Raw genomic sequence first — 22,203 nt, 5'->3', positions numbered from 1 at the left:
GTGTGCATTCAAGAGACATTGCCTCGAGCTTTGAGATTAGCTTTAAGTAAATAATCCCTTAACGAGAAGCAGTGTTTCAGATTGTTTGTAAAATTCTGAAGCTCCCTGCTTCACCCAGCTAAAAACCCACAGAAACTGTTCCAGCATCTGCGGCCTAGGAGTTAAGGGTTATGGTTGTCATGGTTACCGAGAGCTGGAAACCAATTGAGACAGCAATTATTGCCCTTGTAAAAAATCAGAACGAGCTCTACATGGCCCACTGTCCCTCTCCTAACTCATTGATTTTTAAGGTGAATTTATAACCAAGTGCCAACTCTGGTTCAAACTGTCTTTTTTTTTTGCACAAGCCATTGTAGAAATGAATGCCTGAAATGGAGATTTCCCCCAATGGCTTGGTGTGGTACTCAGCCATACAAATCAGGAAGGTCCCAGATTGCGCCCAGAATCTGCATTAAGGTGTCCAGCTGTGGCTCAGTGCGTAGCAATCGTGCCTCTGAATCAGAAGGTCTTAGGTTCAAGTCCCACCCCAGAGACTTAGTTATAATAATCCAAGCTATACTCCCAGTACAGTACTGAGGGAATGCTGTGCTGTCTTTCAGAGGACATGTTACACCAAGGCCCTATCTGCTGCCTCAGGTAGATGTAATAGATCCCATGGCCACTATTTTGAAGAAAAACAGGGGAGTTCTACCCTCAACCAACGTCACTAAAACAGATGATCTGGTCATTATCACACTGCTGTTTGTGGGATCTTGCTGTGTACAAATTGGCTGCTGCGTTTCCTACACTACAACAGTGACCACACTTCAAAAAGTACTTCATTGGCTGTAAAGCACTTTGGGGTGTCGTGAAAGGTGCTATGGAGATGCAAATCTTTCTTTGTTCTCAGCTATAATTCATTTCAGCACCTCCTAAACAAGGGAAAGAAACATAAATAATCCAGTGAAGTTACCTTTGCCTCCAGGTTCATTGGCAACACTTTGGGAAAATGAAAAATTGTTCAAGGAGATTTACTTCATTAAATTTCGAGGTTACTATGATAATGGCTACTGGAGCAGGTCAGAGGCTGGGTATTCTGCGGCGAGTGACCCACCTCCTGACTCCCCAAAGCCTTTCCACCATCTTCAAGGCACAAGTCAGGAGTGTGGTGGAATACTCTCCACTTGCCTGGATGAGCGCAGCTCCAACAACACTCAAGAAGCTCGACACCATCCAGGACAAAGCAGCCCGCTTGATTGGCACCCCATCCACCACTTTAAACATTCACTCCCTTCACCAGCGGCGCATCGCGGCTGCAGTGTGTACCATTCACAGGATGTACTGCAGCAACTCGCCAAGGCTTTTTCGACAGCACCTCCCAAGCAGCAGGTACATGGGAACAACATCACCTGCACGTTCCCCTCCAAGTCACACACCATCCTGACTTGGACATATATCGGCCGATCCCTCATTGATGCCGAGTCAAAATCCTGGCACTCCCTGCCTAGAAGCGCTGTGGGAGAACCTTCACCACATGGACTGCAGCGGTTCAAGAAGGCAGCTCACCACCACCTTCTCAAGGGGCACTAGAGGATGGGCAATAAATGCTGGCCTTGCCAGTGACGCCCACATCCTGAGACTGAATGAAAAAAGTAACTGAGCTCTCTTTGTTCATTGCTTTCTATAAAAACGATTACAGCTCTCACAATCAGTGATCCCCACAACTCCCAGTCCTCAATCAATCACCACAATAAAAGTACTGGAGCCCACACAAGCCTCTTAGCAAGGTAGCCAAGGTGATATAAATAAGTCAATAAACAGCATATGTGAACAAAATCACCAGCTGGAAGCAGAACAGGCAAGGATACATTTCAACAGAGTCACAGCACCCCTTGAACTAGCTGTGCAGAGTCGTTGTTTATTCAGGGTAAGGGTAATTTAACACAGTGTATCTGTGCAGCATTACTGTTTATTCAGGGTAAGAGTCACTCACTGTGTGACTGTACAGAGTCACTGTTTATTCAGGGTAAGGGTCACTCACTGTGTAACTGTACAGAGTCACTGTTTATTCAGGGTAAGGGTCACTCACTGTGTGACTGTACAGAGTCACTGTTTATTCAGGGTAAGGGTCACTCACTGTGTGACTGTACAGAGTCACCGTTTATTCAGGGTAAGGGTCACTCACTGTGTGACTACAGAGTCACCGTTTATTCAGGGTAAGGGTCACTCACTGTGTAACTGTACAGAGTCACTGTTTATTCAGGGTAAGGGTCACTCACTGTGTGACTGTACAGAGTCCTGTCGATTCAGGGTAAGAGTCACTCACTGTGTAACTGTACAGTCACTGTTTATTCAGGGTAAGGGTCACTCACTGTGTAACTGTACAGAGTCCCTGTTTATTCAGGGTGAGGGTCACTCACTGTGTAACTGTACAGAGTCACTGTCTATTCAAGGTAAGGGTCACTCACTGTGTGACTGTACAGAGTCACTTTTTATTCAGAATTGTAAAACGGTGAGCAATCTGAACTGACTGTGGACTAATTTTGATCAGGGAGTTCGGGCGAGTGAAGGGATAAGGTTGGTTTAGTAAACAGAGGCACGCATCTCACCAGTTTCTGATCACCAGCTCAGAGAGTACCTGGGATGTGAGTGTTAATGAGGTAACTCAACATGACTCAGTCCATTGATAGAAACTCAATTCATTTCTTGCAGCACGTGCAAGAATGATGAAAGGACACAGAGACATGGAAAGAAGGCAGGAATCAAATCAACGGGCCCTGCAGTGGAAACAGATTTATTCTGATTGAGAAACCCTGTTGAAGAGCAGAGACGCCCCTAGGACAAAGAGAGCACCAAGGTTGAAGAGAATAGGAGAGGGGAACATCGCTAATCGGGAGGTAGTGAGTAGGTGACGCCAAGATTGGATTTTCAAAGCGGGAAGATTGTATGAGGACGGGGAGAGATGGATTCCACAATTACAGGTCTGAGAGAGTAGGAGATCAGTAAGGCTTGGAGTCAGCCAATGTGTGTCTCCCACCCTCCCATCCTGGCTAACTGCTTTCCTTGTTTCCTAATAGGATGCAGCTGAATCAACAGGGATGTGGCATTATGATCGTAGTCCCACACAAACTGATTTCTCAGGTGCTTCCTGACAACAAAGAAAGGGAATGCAGTTTTCGCTGCATACATTCAGGCACCATGATCTATTACATGGGGCACTCGACTGCTTATCCAGGGATGTGAGGAGATCCAGCTCGGGAAGGGTGAACTGCTGTATAAGGGAGGGTCAGCTCCCTTACCCCTCCCCCATCCAGGGGCGGTGGGGGGAAAGTCAACAGGATTCCTGGGAGTGTTTGAAGGGACAGTGTAGAGGGAGCTTTACTCTGTATCTAACCTGTGCTGTACCTGCCCTGGGAGTGTTTGATGGGACAGTGTAGAGGGAGCTTTACTCTGTATCTAACCCTGTACCTGCCCTGGGAGTGTTTGATGGGACAGTGTAGAGGGAGCTTTACTCTGTATCTAACCCGTGCTGTACCTGCCCTGGGAGTGTTTGATGGGGGAGTGCGGGGGTGGAAGGGTTTATTAACCCCATGTGCCAGGTTCACTTCTCACTCTTCTGAGCAAAGAATGCTTGAAATTCCCAGGGTGGGATATTCTTCAATAATATGAGGGTCACAGCCAATCTGAGAGGAACATTTTAATATTTAATCTTTTTCTGCTGTTACTGTAAGTGAAAATATTTTATTAATGAAATAATGTAAATGAACCTCAATTCATCAAAATTCTGGTGCAGTTCTGGTCACCTAATCAGAGGGAGGAATTCACTGCCCTTGAGAGGGCACCAGGACGGTAGTACAGATTATTCCTCGTGTCAGGAATTTCAGTTGTGAGGAAAGGTTAAGGACGTTAGGTTGTTTTTTGGGGAAAGAGGCATTGAATTGAAATGTTCAAGACTGTGAGGGAGAATTCCCCGTGATCAACATTGTTTCCTTAAACCATCCATCCCTCCTATTCCATCATTCCCATGTTCTTAGAGCTCCCGCTCCCTGCCTCAGTCCCGCTCTCGCTCCCTGCCTCCGTCCCGCTCCCGCTCCCTGCCTCCGTCCCGCTCCCTGCCTCCGTCCCGCTCCCTGCCTCCGTCCCGCTCCCGCTCCCTGCCTCCGTCCCGCTCCCGCTCCCTGCCTCCGTCCCGCTCCCGCTCCCTGCCTCCGTCCCGCTCCCGCTCCCTGCCTCCGTCCCGCTCCCGCTCCCTCCCTCCGTCCCGCCCTTGCTCCCTGTCTCAGTCCCGCTCTCGCTCCCTGCCTCCGTCCCTCTCGCTCTCTGCCCCTCTCTCGCTCTCTCGCTTTCTCTGTTTCCCTTTCTCTTTCTATCTCTTGGTGTGCATCGCTCTCTCTCTCCCTCTCTCCGCCCACAGGTGTAAGTCTGCATTGCTCCCAATCTATGGAGTCGTACTGTGGAACATCAGTTCAGTTGCGCCCTCCCACATACCCTCTCACCCATCATTTATCACAGATCCCATATAATCCCCAGCTAAAGGAACTGCTCAGAACGTTTGTAAAAAAAATAACTTTCCAACCTGGGAAAGTGAATTTGAAACAAATGGAATATGTACTCAACCCCTCCCTCGTTCCCTTGGTGCTCCCCTTGGCCGGGGGGGGGCAGATAACAAATGCCCTCAGCGTTGCTGGTTTGGGGAGAGGGGGGAGGGGGAAGTCAGCCCTCATTCTCACTCCCAATCAGAGCAGCAGGCCAGTGATTAAACAGACAGTCTTTGTGTCAGTGTGTCAAACCATCACCGTTGGAAGTTGCACCAACACGGGAGAGGCGATGACCCTGGAGGTCGGCAGTGCTTGTGTGAGAGGTCAGGGAGAGACCGCGGCTGTCTCTTATTATTAGCAGCAGGAACAGGGGTCCTGACCTGTCAGGGACAGTAGAGATTTGACAGCTTGTTACTGAGCCATGTGTCAGCCTTTAGTCAGGCAGGGCCACTATCAAACCATGGAAACCCCCCCCAGTACGTGACGCGTTACTGAGACCCATTCACCCATTACCCTGTTCTCGCTGACCTACATCGGCTCCCGGTCCAGAAACTCCACGAATTTAAAATTCTCAGCCTCGTGTTCAAATCCCTCCACGGCCTCGCCCCCCTTCCTATCTCCGTAACCTCCTCCAGCCCTACAACTCTCCGAGATCTCTGCCCTCCTCCAATTCTGGCCTCTTGCGCATCCCCGATTTCCTTCGCCCCACCATTGGCGGCCGTGCCTTCAGCTGACTAGGTCCTAAGCTCTGGAATTCCCTCCCTAAACCCCTCTGCCTCTCTCTTCTCCTTTAAGACGCTCCTTAAAATCTACCTCTCTGACCAAGCTTTTGGTCGCCTGTCCTAATGTCTCCTGATGTGGCTCGGTCAAACTTTGTCTGATTTACACTCCTGTGAAGCGCCTTGGGATGTTTTACTACGTTAAAGGTGCTGTATAAATGCAGGCTGTTGTTCTGAGTCACAGAAGGTTGATTTCTGGTGTCTGCTGTGTTAGCTGATCTCTGAAGTATGCCAAGTGATCAAAGTCATAGCAGGGGAGAAACCAGCCAGGGTTCCCGCTCCTGATCACTGTCGAGTCCTGCTGATAAATGCACGTTGAGTGAGGACAATATCGGGCTCAACTGTGATGCCCCGGCAGTCAAATAGTTTGACAACACTCAATAGGTCAAAGAGTCTTCCATTATGTTCAACTATGTCACCTGGTGCACAATTGAACCTTATTGTGTGATTGAAATCAAAAATAACCTCCAGACATCTCCAACCAAAGGGGCATCAGGTCTCACTCATCCACCCACCCACCCACCCACTCCAGGCCCTCATCAGCCACTCCTTAAACAGCCTCCCTTCCTTTGGGGCCTGGAAGCATTCATAAGCCCGAAGCTGAAGTGAATTTAGGAACAGGCAGAATCGGGGATCTGCTGTCCTCAGCATTGCTGCTCTGGCCGACTCCTCTCAGGGCACAAGGGTCTTTTTTAAAAAATTCTTTTGAAAGGCTCCCTGCAAACCTCTCGGAAAGATCACAGGGTAAAGGAGAGCGGCAACTGCCGCCATTACAGTGCTGTGTGTGAGAGAGAGCAGGGCTGCTTCCTAACCTCACACACTTCAAACAAAATCCCCAGGAAGTTTGAGCCCATCCAGCTTCCAGGAAACAAACTTGGACTTGAGAGTGGAGACAACAAAGCGATGGGAATGTGTTTATTCCCGTCTCAGCTGATTTTTCCGAACCAGGATTTTGCAGAGTCCAGTTAACCCCTTGTATGCTGACCGAGGTTTCCTGCCCAGGCTCGAGGGGTCGCCAACCCTCCGGGGATTGTCCTGGAGTCTCCAGGAATTAAAGATTAATCTCCTGGACAACTGCTGTGAGCAAACCCAGGAGAAATATCATAAAGGCATGAACAAATTGTGGTTTTTAAAAAATTTTCTTTGAGCACTTCTGTTTGTCAGTTATAAAAGTATTGGCGATGGGGGAAAAGGCTGTTTGACGGACAGTCAAGAATCATCCAATCGCGTAGTGAAAAGTCTTTTCGCTTTCCAATTGGCTGTGGGGTGGGGCTCCATGAGGATGGACGCATCGGGCAACCAATGGCGAGTGTGTGGGGGGGGGGGGGTGGGGCTCCATGAGGATGGACGTGTCAGGCAACCAATGACGAGTGTGGGGCGGGGCTCCATGAGGATGGACGTGTCAGGCAACCATTGGCGGGAGTGTGGGGGGGGGGGGGCGGTGCGGCTCCATGAGGATGGACGCATCGGGCGACCATTGGCGGGAGTGTGGGGGCGGTTAGAGGAGGTCATGTGATGAAACCGCCAGGAACACACCCCAGCAGAGTTGGCGACCCTAGTCAGCATCCTGTGGAACTGTCTGTTACCACTCGCTAACCACCCCTCCCCAATATCTCAGTCCATCACCCTCCTCTGTGCCACATCTCAGCTCTGACTGACCCTCTCCCATCCAGCTGCTTCTCACAGGCTGGCCCAGGCTGACACACCTGTGCCAATACTGAGGGAGAGCTGCACTGTCGGAGGTCCCGTCTTTCAGATGAGACGTTAAACCGAGGCCCCGTCTGTCCCCCTCAGGTGGATGTAAAAGATCCCACGGCCACTATTTTGAAGAAGAGCAGGAGAGTTCTCCCCGGTGTCCTGGGCCAATATTTATCCCTGGAGCAAAGCTCTCCAAATATTTCTGTTTGGAAACTCCCTTTAAACACCCAAACACTCCCACACTCCCACAGGCCCCTGTAAACAATGACAGGGCCCCCTGGTCTAAAAGCCAGCGTTGGTCACCCAAAGGAGAATAGTTATCACTGCAAAAAACATATTTTTATTTAATCAACGTACAACAACGGAACTAATTTGTTAATGATACACACAGATTAATAGAATTATACAATCTTACAGCACAGAAGGAGGCCATTTGGCCCGTCATACCCGTGCTGGCTTTTTGAAAGAGCTCTCCAATTTAGTCTCACACTTCAGCTTTTTCCCCATAACCCTGCAAGTTAGTCCTCTTTAAGCACACGTCTAGTTGCCTTTTGAAATCCTATGGAATCTGCTTCCATTGCCCTTTCAGGCAATGCTTTCCAGAGCATAACAACTCTCTTGTGTCAAAAAATTTCTCCTCATTTCCCCTCTAGTTCTTTTGCCAATCATTTTAAATCTGTGACCTCTGTTTACTGACCCACTTGCCAGTGGAAACAGTTTTTCCCTACCTGCTCTGTCAAAACCCCTCATAAATTTGAACACCTCTATTAAATCTCCCCTTAACCTCTGCTCCCAGGAGAACAATCCCAGTTTCTCCAATCTCCCCACATAACTGAAGTCCCTCATCCCTGATATCATTCTGATAAACCTCCTCTGTACCCTCTCCAAGGCCTTGACATCCTTCCTAAAGTGTGGTGCCCAGAATTGTACACAATACTCCAGCTGAGGCCCAACCAGTGATATGTAAAGGTTTAGCGTGAATTCCTTGTTGAGATGGGATCCCCTTAGACCTCTCAGGGTCTGATCACCCCAATTTGAAAGCTTGTGACCTGTAGAGTTCCTCCTGAGCAGTCTTGGCAGTACTGGGGGCTTCCCCACTTGAGCCAAGCAAAGAATTGGGCCAACTCACGTTTCATTCCCATCCGTCCATGACGCACCATTCCAATGCACCAAATCATCTTCCATCCCCACTCTGTGCAGGATTCCTACAAACCAACTCACATCCCATTCCCACCCATCCACTGGGGAAAATTCCACATCACTTCCTGTCCTGACACTTCTGAAGACAATTCCATTGCAACCAATTACCTCCCATTACAGAGAGTGCTCGTCAGCCGTGGATCAGTGGATAGCTCTCTCTCTCGCCTCTGATTCAGAAGGTTTTTTGTTCGAGTCCCACTCCGGAGACTTGAACACAAAATCCAGGCTGATACTCCCAGTGCCAGTACTGAGGGAGTGCTGCACTGTCGGAGGTGCCATCTTTCAGATGAAATGTTAAACCGAAGCCCTGTCTGCCCTCTCAGGTGGATGTATAAGATCCCATGGCCCGATTTTCGAAGAAGAGCAGGGGAGTTCTCCCCAGTGTCCTGGCCAATATTTATCCCTCAACCAACATCACTAAAACATGGCCTGGGAGTGTTTGATGGGACAGTGTAGATGGAGCTTTATTCTGTATCTAATCCGGGAGTGTTTGATGGGACAGTGTAGAGGGAGCTTTACTCTGTATCTAACCCGTGCTGTACCTGCCCTGGGAGTGTTTGATGGCATGGTGTAAAGGGAGCTTTACTCTGTATCTGACCCGTGCTGTACCTGCCCTGGCAATATTTGATGGGACAGTGTAGAGGGAGCTTTACTCTGTATCTAACCCGTGCTGTACCTGCCCTGGGAGTGTTTGATGGCAGAGGAAGCTTTACTTTGTATCTAACCCGTGCTGTACCTGCCCTGGGAGTGTTTGATGGGACAGTGTAGAGGGAGCTTTACTCTGTATCTAACCCATGCTGTACCTGCCCTGGGAGTGTTTGATGGGACAGTGTAGAGGGAGCTTTGCCTGCGCTGTATCTGACCTGGGGATACTTCACGCTGACACTAGGTGCAAACAAATGAGAAGGTGTTTCCTTTAAAGCGTAACTCCAGCGGTAATGCGGATTGGTTGGAGAGTTTGCGTACCTGGACCTCCCTGGCATGGTAGGCGATGATGAGTCCCAGCAGGATCAACGTGGACAGACTGATAAGGCATTTCAAGGCGAGCGAATACATGGATTCCTGAAAGACAGGTAAAATACAAAGATATAACTATGATTTGCAGACTAGCCAGGCCAGATCGTACCATAGCACGGAACAAGAAATGGCTGCTTGTCCCCACAGCACACTCCCCCCCCACAGCCCATGTACACTCTCCCCTATCACAGACTCTATCCCACCCATTCAGTCTCCTCCCAGGGCCCACGTACACCAAAACCCACACATCGCACTGCTGGGATTCTACAATCCCCACACGTCGCGCTGCTGGGATTGTGGAACACCCACACGTCGCCCTGCTGGGATTGTACAATTCCCCACACGTCGCTGTTGCTGGGATTGTACAATCCCCACACGTCACTGCTGCTTGAATTGTAGAATCCCCACACGTCGCTGCTGCTGGGATTCTACAATCCCCACACATCGCCCTGCTGGGATTGTACAATCCCCACACGTCGCTGCTGCTGGGATTGTAGAATCCCCACACGTCGCTGCTGCTGGGATTGTACAATCCCCACACGTCGCTGTTGCTGGGATTGTAGAATCCCCACACGTCGCTGCTGCTGGGATTGTATAATCCCCACACGTCGCTGCTGCTGGGATTGTAGAATCTCCACACGTCGCTGCTGCTGGGATTTTGAGGGGGCAACTGAACAAAAGCTCTCTGGTTAAATAACTGGAGATGTTGTTCTTTTTTTCTGATGAAGCAAAATACTCAAAGGACTCACTTGAAGAATTAACAAGTGAAAAGAAAAATGAATGTAAAGGCAAGAGGTCCCGAGAGGACTGGAATGTGACAGCGTGATGCTGTGTAAGTGGCGGCCCGATGTTTTTTGTTTATAGCAGGGATTTTCCTGTTAAGACTCAGGCTAATTAGGAATCGAGTGTTTGAAATTATTGATCCATAACCCAGGCCACCCAGAAACAGCCACTTCAGATAAACACAAGCTGCATTCAATTAACAACCCTCTCTGTTTCCACTGTCCTGTCGAGGTTTAGAACATCACCCAGACAAACCCCAGCACACCGGGCCTCTCTACTTGCCAATTATTCTTGCCAGATGCCATTTAGTTTTCCCTCCCTGATTTGACTCTCAGTCCCGCTCCATCAAATCTTTTGTTGTTTCGTGTTCTCCTGATGGGCTGCTGGAAGAAGCACTGGCTCGTGAGGTACTGAGTCCGACGTCACAGGCAGGTCCAGTGCATGTGCTGAGTTAAATGATCACGTCCAGGACAGTAGTTTGGATTCTATTGTTGGCCTCAGGGTCGGAAGACTGGGGAGAGGAAATGTCACCCACCTCTGACCATTATCCAGTAACCCCGGCCAGAAAAGGTGTGCGTACATGTGTGTGTGTGGGTGTATATATGCGTGCGTGTGTACCCGTGCGTGCATACAAGTATGAGGACAGGATTGGAGTCTCTGATTTCCCCAGTGGTCCAATGCCCCATTGCCACTCATTGTCCAGGCTCACAGGTGAAGATGAGCCGTTTATCTGAGATACCCGAGGGCGGCAGGTGCCTGTAGCCCTGTTCTTGACTCATCGTCACCCCATCCCGGGTCACTGCATCAGTTAGCAGAGAAAATAATAAGGGGAAAAGGTTGAAGAAGTATTTTTCCTGCAGTGGGTGTGCTTTGTCACGTTGCATTGATTACTGTGAATGTGCCAGTTTCCTCCACACAGAATGTAGCAGATAATTTGTGACATTACCAGCACAGCACCTGAGCCCAAGGACAACATCTTGTACAAACCAATTACAATCCCGGGTAGACCTCGATCTCTGTGAATAATATCACCCGCCATCTCAACCTAGGCTTCATCCTGGACCAATACAGTCGGCCTGTAACAGTGCACTGAACTGAAGACCTAACATCAGTCGGTAAGTTTAACGAGCGCCCAACTAACTCAGAACCTTGGCAGGTTTCTTTACCGGAACGATGCCGGGGCCAAAAGGGTTGAATAATGAGGACAGGTTGCACTGACTAGGCTTGTACTCCCTCGAGTTTAGAAGATTAAGGGGCAATCCAATTGAGGTGTTTAAGATGATTAAAGGATTTGATAAGGTCTATAGAGAGAAACTATTTCCTCTGATGGGGTGAGTCCAGAACAAGGGGGCAGAACCTTAAAATTAGAGTTAGGCCGTTCAGGGGTGATGTCAGGAAGCACTTCCTCACACAAAGGGGAGTGGGAATCTGGAACTCTCTCCCCCAAAAAGCTGTTGAGGCCGGGGGTCAATTGAAAATTCCAAAACTGAGATTGATGGATTTTTGTTGGGTGAGGGTATTAAGGGATATGGAACCAAGGTGGGTAAATGGAGTTAAGGTACAGATCAGCCATGATCTAACTGAATGGCTGAACAGGCTCGAGGGGCTGAATGGCCTCCTCTTGTTTCTATGTTCTTTCTAAAGGGATGAACTGGATGACCTTCCTGGAACGATATCGCACCGGGTCATTCCAGGGCACCCGCATTCCACTCCTTTGAAGACACCAACTCGGACACCAGGGTGCGTCCAGGAAGCTTCAACACTCTCGGTCACCGGCTCCACACAGCCTCGCTCAGAACATCTACCCTTAACCCGTGCCAGGCTCCGTGCTGAACCAGATCGAGTTTCAACGATAGTGACTCTCATTGATATCCCAATACATAGTGGATGGTGTAGTGTGTATGAGTTGACAGGTCTGCAATTTGCTTCTATTTGTGAGCTGTAAAGCTTCCGCCACTTGTGATGTAGAAGGTCTAATTACAACGCCAACCGTGTATTAAACTCAATTTACATGTCTGCAGCCAGAGGCGAGGTATTGCTCATGAACTCCCATTAAAAGTGAAGCCTCCCATATAGGCCTTGGGAACCATAATTGGACAACTTGGCTGTCGGGTTCCTTCGAAAACACTCCCAGACACTCGGTTACAGGCCCAGGCAGCTCGGTTACAGGCCCAGGCAGCTCGGTTACAGGCCCAGGCAGCTTTCAGCAGCCCTCACCTCCACTGATTACACTCACCCACAGATTTATAAAATGGAGTACAGTCATGTGGTGCCACGATCGAGGGCTAGTTGAGGTGCTGAAGCTCCAGCACAGACTAGGGCTGGGCAGTCTACTTTTTTCTTTTGAGTGAAGTTTCTAGAAATTTCTAAACTGCACCAACACTCTGTTTAAAAGAACTCCCATTTTATTCCCCCCACTAACGTTAGTTACTAAAGGATTTCATTTAATTCACATCAGCTGTAAAGCAACTAGCAGAACAGGGCCCTCACCCCACTCCGTTCGCCCGGTCTTTCTCCCCGCCCGCTCCCCCGATTGCTCCCCCCTTGCCCGCTCCCTCGATCTCTTCTCCCGCCCTTACCCCCTCCCCCGATCTCTCCCCCTGCCCACTCCCCCTAGCTCACTCCCCCGATCTCTCCCCCCTTTATCCGCTCCCCCGATCTCTCCCCCCCTTACCCGCTCCCCCGATCTCTCCCCCCTTTACCCGCTCCCCCGATCTCTCCCCCCTTTACCCGCTCCCCCGATCTCTCCCCCCTGTACCCGCTCCCCTGATCTCTCCCCCCTGTACCCGCTCCCCCGATCTCCCCACCTTACCCGCTCCCCCGATCTCTCCCCCCCCATGCCCGCTCCCCCGATCTCTCCCCCCTTTACCCGCTCCCCCGATCTCTCCCCCCCCCATGCCCGCTCCCCCGATCTCTCCCCCCATGCCCGCTCCCCCGATCTCTCCCTCCATGCCCGCTCCCCCGATCTCTCCCTCCATGCCCGCTCCCCCGATCTGCCCCCCCTTACCTGCTCCCCTGATCTCTCCCTCCATGCCCATTCCCCAATCTCCCCCCCTTACCCATTCCCCCGATCTCTCCCTCCATGCCCGCTCCACCGATCTCTCCCCCTCCTTGCCCCCTCCCCCGATCTCACCCTCCTTGCCCGTTCCCCCGATCTCTCCCTCCATGCCCGCTCCCCCGATCTCTCCCTCCATGCCCGCTCCCCCGATCTCACCCTCCTTGCCCGTTCCCCCGATCTCTCCCTCCATGCCCCCTCCCCCGATCTCACCCTCCTTGCCCGTTCCCCCGATCTCTCCCTCCATGCCCCCTCCCCCGATCTCACCCTCCTTGCCCGTTCCCCCGATCTCCCCCTCCTTGCCCCCTCCCCCGATCTCACCCTCCTTGCCCGTTCCCCCGATCTCTCCCTCCATGCCCCCTCCCCCGATCTCACCCTCCTTGCCCGTTCCCCCGATCTCTCCCCCTCCATGCACGCTCCCCCGATCTCTCCCCCTCCATGCCCGCTCCCCCGATCTCTCCCCCTCCTCACCCGCTCCCCTGATCGCTCACCCCTTGCCCGGCCCTCCCTGCTATCCCGTCTCCCTGTCTGATCTTGAACCCGGAGGTAGGTGACGGACTGACTGAGCAATGGGAGACTTCCATTTCTGTACAGCAGGAAGCTGAATCACAGGACATTCCACTGAGACCTTTCCTGTGTAAACAGCTTTTATTAAAACTTAATTCCCAGCCAACAGGTCCCAAGGGAAGGACAGTCTGATAACTCTATCCCTTCCCAATCCACTACTTGTGTCCAAATACTTGAAATCAAACCTTAATCACATCTCAAAGTGCTTCACATACAATGAATTGCGGTAACAAGTGCTGGTACAGCAAGATCCCACAAACAGCGATGTGATAATGACCAGATAATCTGTTTTAGCGATGTTGGTTGTGGGTTAAATATTGGCCCGGGACACCGGGGAGAACTTCCCTGCTCTGATTCCAATAGTAGCCGTGGGATCTTTTACATCCACCCGAGGGGGCAGACGGGACCTCGGTTTAACATCTCATCCGAAAGACGGCACCTCCGACAGTGCAGCACTCCCTCGGTACTGCACGGGGAGCGTCAGCTGAAGTCCTGGAATGCTACCCACTGAGCCAAGCTGATGTTACAGTGTCAGAGTAACACCGGAACTGCACAGTTCTGCAGGATTTCACCCGAACCATTAACCTGTCGTTTTCCCTTAATCCCTCAACCGACATCATTAAAGAACAGATGATCCGGTCATTTGTCATGTTGCTGTTTGTGGGATCTTGCTGTGCGCAAATTGGCTGCCGCGTTTCTTACATTACAACGGTGACCACACTTCAAAAAGTACTTCATTGGCTACAAAGCGACTTGGGACGTCCTGAAAAGCGTTGCAGAAATGCAATTAATGAATTACTTTCTTTCTGTCTTTCCCGGACGGATCAGCTGTGCATTTCCACCATCACCTCTTTTTATTTCAGAATTGACAGCTTCGATGTTCCCCTCTGTCTTTGGAAACGCACAGGACCCATTTATAAAGAGCAGAGATTAATCCTCGCAGGGAATAACTTTGCCTCTGGTGGCTCGAAAACTCATCCATGAGATTTTACTAACAAATTAGATAAAAAATGCAGTGACATGTGTGACCCCAATACTGCTAGGCTGTGTGCACTTAGTTCTTTATGTAATGTGTTTTTTCAGTGATCTACATTACCCACTCTCCTGCCCAGATGTGCACAGTGTTCCTGGAAGCACTGCCCAGATGTTCTCTGTGCTCCTGGAAGCTCTGTGCAGCTGTGCTCATTGAAGCCGGCTGCAATCGATCTAAGTCCACCATGTCTGTAAGGAACGACGTGCACAAGGACTTAATCTCCAGATCAGGAGTTTCTTTGAAAATAAAAATCTCTGTTCTGATCAAATTAGTTAAGATGTTTGTTGAAAAAAAGCCTCCTAAAGCAAGCCAGCGACGACAGATCTCAGAGCTGGTCTGCGTTTCACTGAAGGGAGATTTTTCCATTGACAAAATGGATGTGTCTGGTCTCTCTCTCTCTCCCCCACCCCCTCCATCCCACCAAATGCTGAATCTTACTGGGGTACAATTCCAAGGATAAAGAAAAGAAAGAACGACTTGCATTCATACAGCGCCTTTCATGATCTCAGGACGTCCCAACGCTCATTACAAAGTACTTTTTTTTTTAAGTGTACTTGCTGTTGTAGCGTAGGAAACGCGACAACCAATTTGCGCACAGAAAGCTCCCACAAACAGCAAATCGATAATGACCAGATAATCTGTTTTAATGATGTTAGTTGAGGGATAAATATTGGCCCAGGACACCAGGGAGAACTCCTATGCTCTTCTTCAAATAGTGGCTGTGGGATCTTTTATGTCCACCTGAGAGGGCAGACGGGGCCTCGGTTTAACGTCTCATCCGAAAGACGGCACCTCCGACAGTGCAACACTCCCTCAGTGCTGCACTGGGAGTGTCGGCCTAGGATTATGGACTAAAGTCTCTGGAGTGGGGCTTGAACCCTTGACCTTCTGACTCAAAGGCGAAAGTGCTAAAAGATCCTATGGCCACTATTTTGAGGAAGAGCAGGGGTGTTCTCCTCGGTGTCCTGGGCCAATATTTATCCCTCAACCAACACCTAAAACAGTTGATCTGGTCATTATCACAATGCTGTTTGTGGGATCTTGCTGAGCTCAAATTGGCTGCCGCATTTCCTACATTACAACAAACAGTGACTACACTTCAAAAAGTACTTCATTGGCTGTAAAGCTCTTTGGGACGTCCTGAGGTCGTCAAAGGCGCGATAGAAATGCAAGCTCTTTTTTTTTTGATTGTCCACATGTGCCACTCCTCCTCCCGGTGATCCCTCTCCCCTAGTCCCTATCACCCGATGTTCTCAGACATGTACTGAAGGACCTCCATGGAGGTCTTCCTTATGGAATTCTTCACATTTCATTATCAGATATTTAAGAGGTCGGTCCCTTCCACTCCAGTTGCTCCCCAGCCAGACACTCCTCACCTCTCAGGCGCAGGCTGTCGGCTCTCAACTGTTATCTTTAGAAGGTTGTTTGACCTTACAGCCCTAGAACGCACAGTACAGAATGGCAGGAGGCCATATTGACTCAATCCGATCCATTTCATCTCTTGCGAGGAGTCAGTGACGACAGGGAAAACTGGCAAGAAGGGAGAAGTCTGGGAATTCTCACCCTGATCTGGACAGCAGGATCGCAGTCTACATTGCAAAGCAACACAAGAGAGTCAGGAGCGAGAACAGGCCATTCGGCCCATCAGTCCCACTCCATCCAGAGTCCGTGTCTGATTATTCTATCATGGACTCTCCCCCCGTCAGTCCCACTCCATCCAGAGTCCGTGTCTGATTATTCTATCATGGACTCTCCCCCCGTCAGTCCCACTCCATCCAGAGTCCGTGTCTGATTATTCTATCATGGACTCTCCCCATCAGTCCCTCTCCATCCAGAGTCCGTGTCTGATTATTCGATCATGGACTCTCCCCATCAGTCCCACTCCATCCAGAGTCCGTGTCTGATTATTCTATCATGGACTCTCCCCCCGTCAGTCCCACTCCATCCAGAGTCCGTGTCTGATTATTCGATCATGGACTCTCCCCCCGTCAGTCCCACTCCATCCAGAGTCCGTGTCTGATTATTCGATCATGGACTCTCCCCCCGTCAGTCCCACTCCATCCAGAGTCCGTGTCCGATTATTTTATCAGAGATCGAATTCTCCTCTCCTGTTTAGGAGTGTCACGGCAAGTGTGCAGTTTGCAGAAGCCTCTCCTCCTAGGAACATGAGTAGAGACACTTACTGACCGACTGAGCCATCAGAGCAACACATTTCTTTTATCATTCTGCTAGTTCTCCGTTCAGTGTCACTTCAACTACCTTTAACTGTTGGTCACCTTGTTTTTATTATTACTTTGAGATTCCTGTACATATATTATAATAAATTATCGATGCTAATGAGTGGGTAATTTGATCTCCGGGTTCTGATGACGTCCTTGGGCTGCGTGAGTTTCACTCTCGTGGCTCAGGATGCCATTCATCAATTTCAGTCGATTACTCACTCCCAATATTCCTGGATTCCATGTGTAACCTGAGCTCGCTGACCTACACTGGCTCCCGATCCACCAATGCCTTGATTTTAAAATTCTCATCCTTGCGTTCAAATCCCTCCGAGGCCCCGCCCCCACCGCCAACCCCCCCCCCCCCTTACCTCTGTAACCTCCTCCAGCCCTACAACCCTCTGAGATCTCTGCGCTCCTCCAATTCTGGCCTCTTGCGCAGCCCCGATTTTCATCGCTCCACATTGGCGGCCGTGCCTTCAGCCGTCTAGGTCCTAAGTTCTGGAATTCGCTGCCTAAACCTCTCCACCACTCTCTCCTCCTTTAAGAACCTCCTTAAAACTCACCTCTTTGACCGAGCTTTTGTTCGCCCCTCATAATATCCCCCTTGGCTCAGTGTCAATTTTTGTTTGGTTACACTCCAGTGAAGCACCTTGGGATGTTTTACAACATTAAAGATGCTATATAAATGCAAATTGTTGTTGCGAAACTAGGAGGGGGCGATTTAATAGAAGTGTTCAAAGTTATGAGGGGTTTTGATAGAGAGAAACTGTTTCCACTGGCAGGAAGGTCGGTAACCAGAGGAAACAGATTGAAGATAACTGGCAAAGGTACCGGTGGGGGGAGATGAGAATTTTTTTTCTTTTTACGCAGCGAGTTGTTATGATCTGAATTCACTGCATGAAAGGGCGGTGGAAGCAGATTCAACAGTAACTTTGAAAAGGGAACTGGATAAATACTTGAAGGGAAAAAAACTGCAGGGTAAAGGGAGTGAAGATACAGATCAGCCATGATCTAATTGAATGGCGGAACAGGCTCGAGGGGCTGAATGGCCTCCTCCCTTCTCTGTCGCTTTGCAGGTAATTAACTTCTGCTGTGAAGTAAAAGTGGACAAAACTTGGTGTTTAGTAGGACACAATTTTCTGTTATCTCACTCTAAATGAGATAAGATATGATACTGTAAGTGTGCTGGCTGGTTACAGGTTAAACCGACTCCTTCTGTGTTTCTGACTCTCAAATTGAACTCTCTCTCTCTCTCTCTGTTTCTGTCTCCCTCTCTCTCAGGTTAAACTCTATCACAGGGGATAATGTAGAGCGGCAAACCAGCAATTCTAAATACACATGATAGTGTCGCTGAAGCTCTATTTATCGACATATTTGTGGGACAGGGGGTGGGGGTGTGACGGGGCCCCGATTGTTGTTGGAGTCCAGAGACCTAAGAGTTCTTAATCCAGCTCTGGCTTTATATGTGTGACCTGCAGCTAGAATCTCTTTCCAGGGGTCTGGCCTTTTATCAAGTAGCAAACTACACATAAACTTTTCCTGGTCTTTCAATAAAATTCTTCCCATTTGGCGTAATTTCTGTCCTAAAAGATAGACATGGTGCAAGTGGCATATCTGCTTTTGCAGCAAGACACTTTGTGCAATTCAACTCATTGCTTCAAGGTGTTAATCTTGGTGCTTATGTGTTGGTCACAATCTGGAGAGAAAAAGACAGCTGAGAAAGAAAGAGAGAGGAATATATATACATATATATTATATATAGAGAGGGAGAGACAGATGGAAAAAGAGATAGAAAACAAAGAGAAACAGAAACACAAAGAGAGAAATATATAGAGAGAAACACAGAGAAAAAATATAGTCAGAAAGAAACAGACGAAAAGAGAGACAGAAACAAAGAGAAACAGACAGAGAGATGAGAGGAAAAGAAAAAAAAATCCAGGGAAAAATCCACTGAAAAAAAGGGAAGTCGGTGCACAGAAAAAGGGAAGCACAAATGAGAGAGAGAGAAAACTAGAACAAGAAAGAGAGAGTGCAAGAGCAGAAGAAGAGTGAAGGAGTGAGTCGGAGACAGAGTGAGGGAAAATCAAGTATGAGAGCGCGGGCACCTAATCTGTTATTATTAATCACTTGTTAATGAGGAAATGTGAAGTGTGTGGAGTGTGTGAGGCAGCTCCCTGCGTGCTCTGTGCATTGGGAGTCCTCAAAGATGAATTGCTTCACAACAGCTGAGGCTGTGTGAAACAGTGCCATTCCCAAATTAGCATCACTCAGATCACCGGTGTCTGACAGTCATGTAGGAATGGGTCTGCAAGTCGCTCAAACAGCAATGTGTATATATATATATATATAAAAAAATACCCACAGCAAAACACCAACAGGAAAACTCAACACTCTCACTTCTTTACAGTTTGATCCACACTAACCCAGCCTGGCAATACGACCCTCCCCCCTCCTACCCTTGCAAACTATTTACAGTCTCTCTTGTGCTTTAACATTGACGTCCGACCCAGTGGATCGCAATCTGAAAACCTTTGCATTATTTACAACACGCCCTGCCCAGGGAAAGGCAAATTCTGCCTGTTTTTGTAACGGAGCAATGTTCTCTCTAAAATTTCCATTTTGAAACACAACTTCTTTTAACGGCAGGTATTAAGCTGGGGTCATTTCACAAAATCTGTCGCTATCAATTTAATTCCACTCCTTTTATTTATCCATTAGAGGGAAGGGGGTTGAGTGGAGGGAGAGAGAGGTGGGGGGGCTATAATTTAACCGCAACAGTTTTTCCAGGCCCCTCGCACCCTTTCATTCCAACTCTGTTGACAAAGGTGGGTTATCTGTGCCACATCAGTGGCATTCCGTGCAAGTCTGGGCAAGGTTCCGAGCTACACATGCCCGGTAAGGGAAGCCTTTATTTCCACAGCCCCATTCCCCTAAATCAAGAAAGGCAGGTTTGGACACATGCACCTCTCCAAGGAGGTTGGGGTGGGAGGGGGTTTAAAACTGCAACGCATTATTATACATCCTAGGCATTGATAAAATTTAAAAAAGCAGGGGGGGGGGGACAAGAGAATGGAAGGGAGGGGACAACCAGATAAATAGAAAAGGTTTGGGATGGGCGGGAACCTAGAGAAAGCTCCACCAAACAGAAATGCAACATGTTGCTGACGAGTGTTATGGAGGATTGTGAATGCTTTGCAATATTATCCAACAAAAAAATACCAGATGCCAATTAAAAAATAAATTCCAGTGTAATTCAGACTGTGAATCATCCCCCCACCCCCCAATTCTGAAATGCAACACGTTAAAGGGTAATGACGCCAGGTTTTTTTTTTACTGTGGGTTTTAGAGAAAAAACAAGCATCGAAATGATAAGGTCCCACCTTACTGTACACTCCCCAGGACAGCTCAGTCTCAATCACCATGACGACGATGCCAAACATGCCGAAGATCAATGCATAGTCACTCAGCCTCTTCCTCTTCTCGAAGAGAGCCCTTCGGTGGCCCAGCTTGTAGGCAATGTTCTGGTTTTTCCTCTTGATACCCTTGCGGGAGTTGCTGTTGGAGCTGCCGCCGTGCTGTTGGTGGTTCTGGTGGGAGAGGAGGAGGTGGTGCTGGTGCTGGTGGTCCTCCTTGCAGGAGATGACTATCTCTGGTGCGTTGCCCAAGATGTGGTTGCAGCTGAAGAGCTGCATTGGCTGGGAGTCGGGGTCCGAGTCGACCAGGTTCCTCTTGGAGGTGCTCAGGCTGCTGAGGGGCTTCACCACCCCGCCGTTGTACTTGCAGCTGCTCATGGCGATCTCGGTGAAAGGGTTGCTGTCTCTCCGGTGGACCAGCGGGCTTGGCTGCCTGTGCTTGCCGCCAGCCCCGGTGGTCGATGCCGTTCCCCCAACTCCTCCAGGCGGAGGTGGCCCGACCAGGTTGAGTTGGCTGCCGTGCCTGGAGGAGGGGAGCTGGTGGACGTTGCTGATGCTGGAAGTGGCCGAGCCTGTCCTGAAGACTGGGGATGAAGTGGTGAGCAGGTTGGGAAGTAGCTGAGGTTGGCTCTGCTGGTGGCAGTAGTGCTGCTGATGCTGATGGTGGTTGAGGTGAGGGGGATGCCCCCCTCCACCTGTTGCTGTGGGACACTGGCATTTGACAATGTCCTCGTCCAGGTCCCCCACCCCGGAGTCATGGCAGTGGCCGGAGTGAGAGCTGTCCATTGTCCTTGGTCCAGTCCAAATCCAATCACTCTTCACTGCTGGAGATCCAGTTTGGGAAGCCCCAGCTAGTTGCTCCTGGGAATGGGAGCTCCCTCACCTCCACCCCCCCCCCCCCAACTTAGGTGGACCTTCCTAATCCACCCTTCCAGCTTCTCCCCTCCAACCTTACAAAGTCCCTTCCAACTAGTTGCTATTGGAGTTGTGGCTGGGCAGCTCCCATCACATGGCTGCAGCTTCTCATTGCCAATGACCACTGGCCAGACTCAACAGACTGGTGCTGACCCTCCTCCTCCTCCTCTCCACCCCTGTCTCTCTCTCTCACACACCAGCCCCAATGCCATCAAACCCTTCCATTGCAGCCTGACCCTCCATCCATCCAGCCCACCTTGGGCTCCAGCTGTCTCTGCCTCTCGCTCTCTGCCCGTCTCCTCCTTTTGTCCCAGGCTCCGCCCCCTCTCCCTCCCTCCCTCCCGCAGGCGCGCGGGGCGCCCAGGCCACGCCCAGCAGCCTATCGGGCTCGGCGGCCACTGCGCCTGCGCCTGATCCTCGCCCCGCCCCCTCCTCCTCCCGGGGCTCCCTGGGAGTTGTAGTCGCGGCGGCTTCGGGCAGACCGCGCATGCGCCGAGGCATCTTTGGACGCAGCAACTTGCGCCAAAGTGAGAATTTGGCTGGAAATATATGTCGGCCGGCTTTTAAAAAAGTTTTTTAAATTGTTTTGAGGCAGTGTTTCAGCTGCGGTTGAAATGTTTCAATCAAAGTTTCCTAGCCAAGAAGGACATTAGCTGGTTTTGTCTAATGATTCATTAGAATTTTATTCAATTTTGTTTGAATTCATTTCGAGCTGGCAGAAAATCATCCAACACAAACCATGCTTCCCAAACAAAACACAGAGCATTCCTGTGTAACTGGATCCATCAGTCCTGTATATTAAATAACACTATCCTGTGTAACTGGGTCTAACAGTCCTGTATATTAAATAACACTATCCTGTGTAACTGGGTCCATCAGTCCTGTATATTAAATAACACTATCCTGTGTAACTGGGTCCATCAGTCCTGTATATTAAATAACACTATCCTGTGTAACTGGGTCCATCAGTCTTGTATATTAAATAACACTATCCTGTGTAAATG

General features: G+C 49.6%; 1 protein-coding gene and 1 long non-coding RNA gene across 2 annotated transcripts in view; one reads left to right on the top strand and one right to left on the bottom strand.

Annotated features, from left to right (window-relative positions):
• LOC137306572 (small conductance calcium-activated potassium channel protein 3-like) overlaps positions 1-21,511 on the bottom strand; it is a 63,961-nt gene extending 42,450 nt beyond the window's left edge. Inside the window, exons 1-2 of the mRNA XM_067975856.1 lie at positions 20,252-21,511; positions 9,161-9,256 (exon numbers count right to left, since the gene is read on the bottom strand). Of these exons, the coding sequence (XP_067831957.1) occupies positions 9,161-9,256; positions 20,252-21,070 (915 nt within the window). The 5' untranslated portion in view covers positions 21,071-21,511. The remainder of the gene's footprint in view (positions 1-9,160; positions 9,257-20,251) is intronic.
• On the top strand, positions 8,829-14,922 carry LOC137306579 (uncharacterized). The gene is made up of 3 exons (XR_010958910.1): positions 8,829-9,267; positions 10,900-11,109; positions 14,480-14,922. It is a non-coding gene; the product is annotated as an uncharacterized lncRNA (long non-coding RNA).
• Positions 21,512-22,203: the final 692 nt, after the last annotated feature.

The sequence above is a fragment of the Heptranchias perlo genome, chromosome 44 (assembly GCF_035084215.1).
Source record: "Heptranchias perlo isolate sHepPer1 chromosome 44, sHepPer1.hap1, whole genome shotgun sequence".
Lineage (NCBI taxonomy): Eukaryota > Metazoa > Chordata > Chondrichthyes > Hexanchiformes > Hexanchidae > Heptranchias > Heptranchias perlo.
Note: the sequence above shows the minus strand (reverse complement) of the source record. Positions and strands in the feature narration are given on the sequence as shown.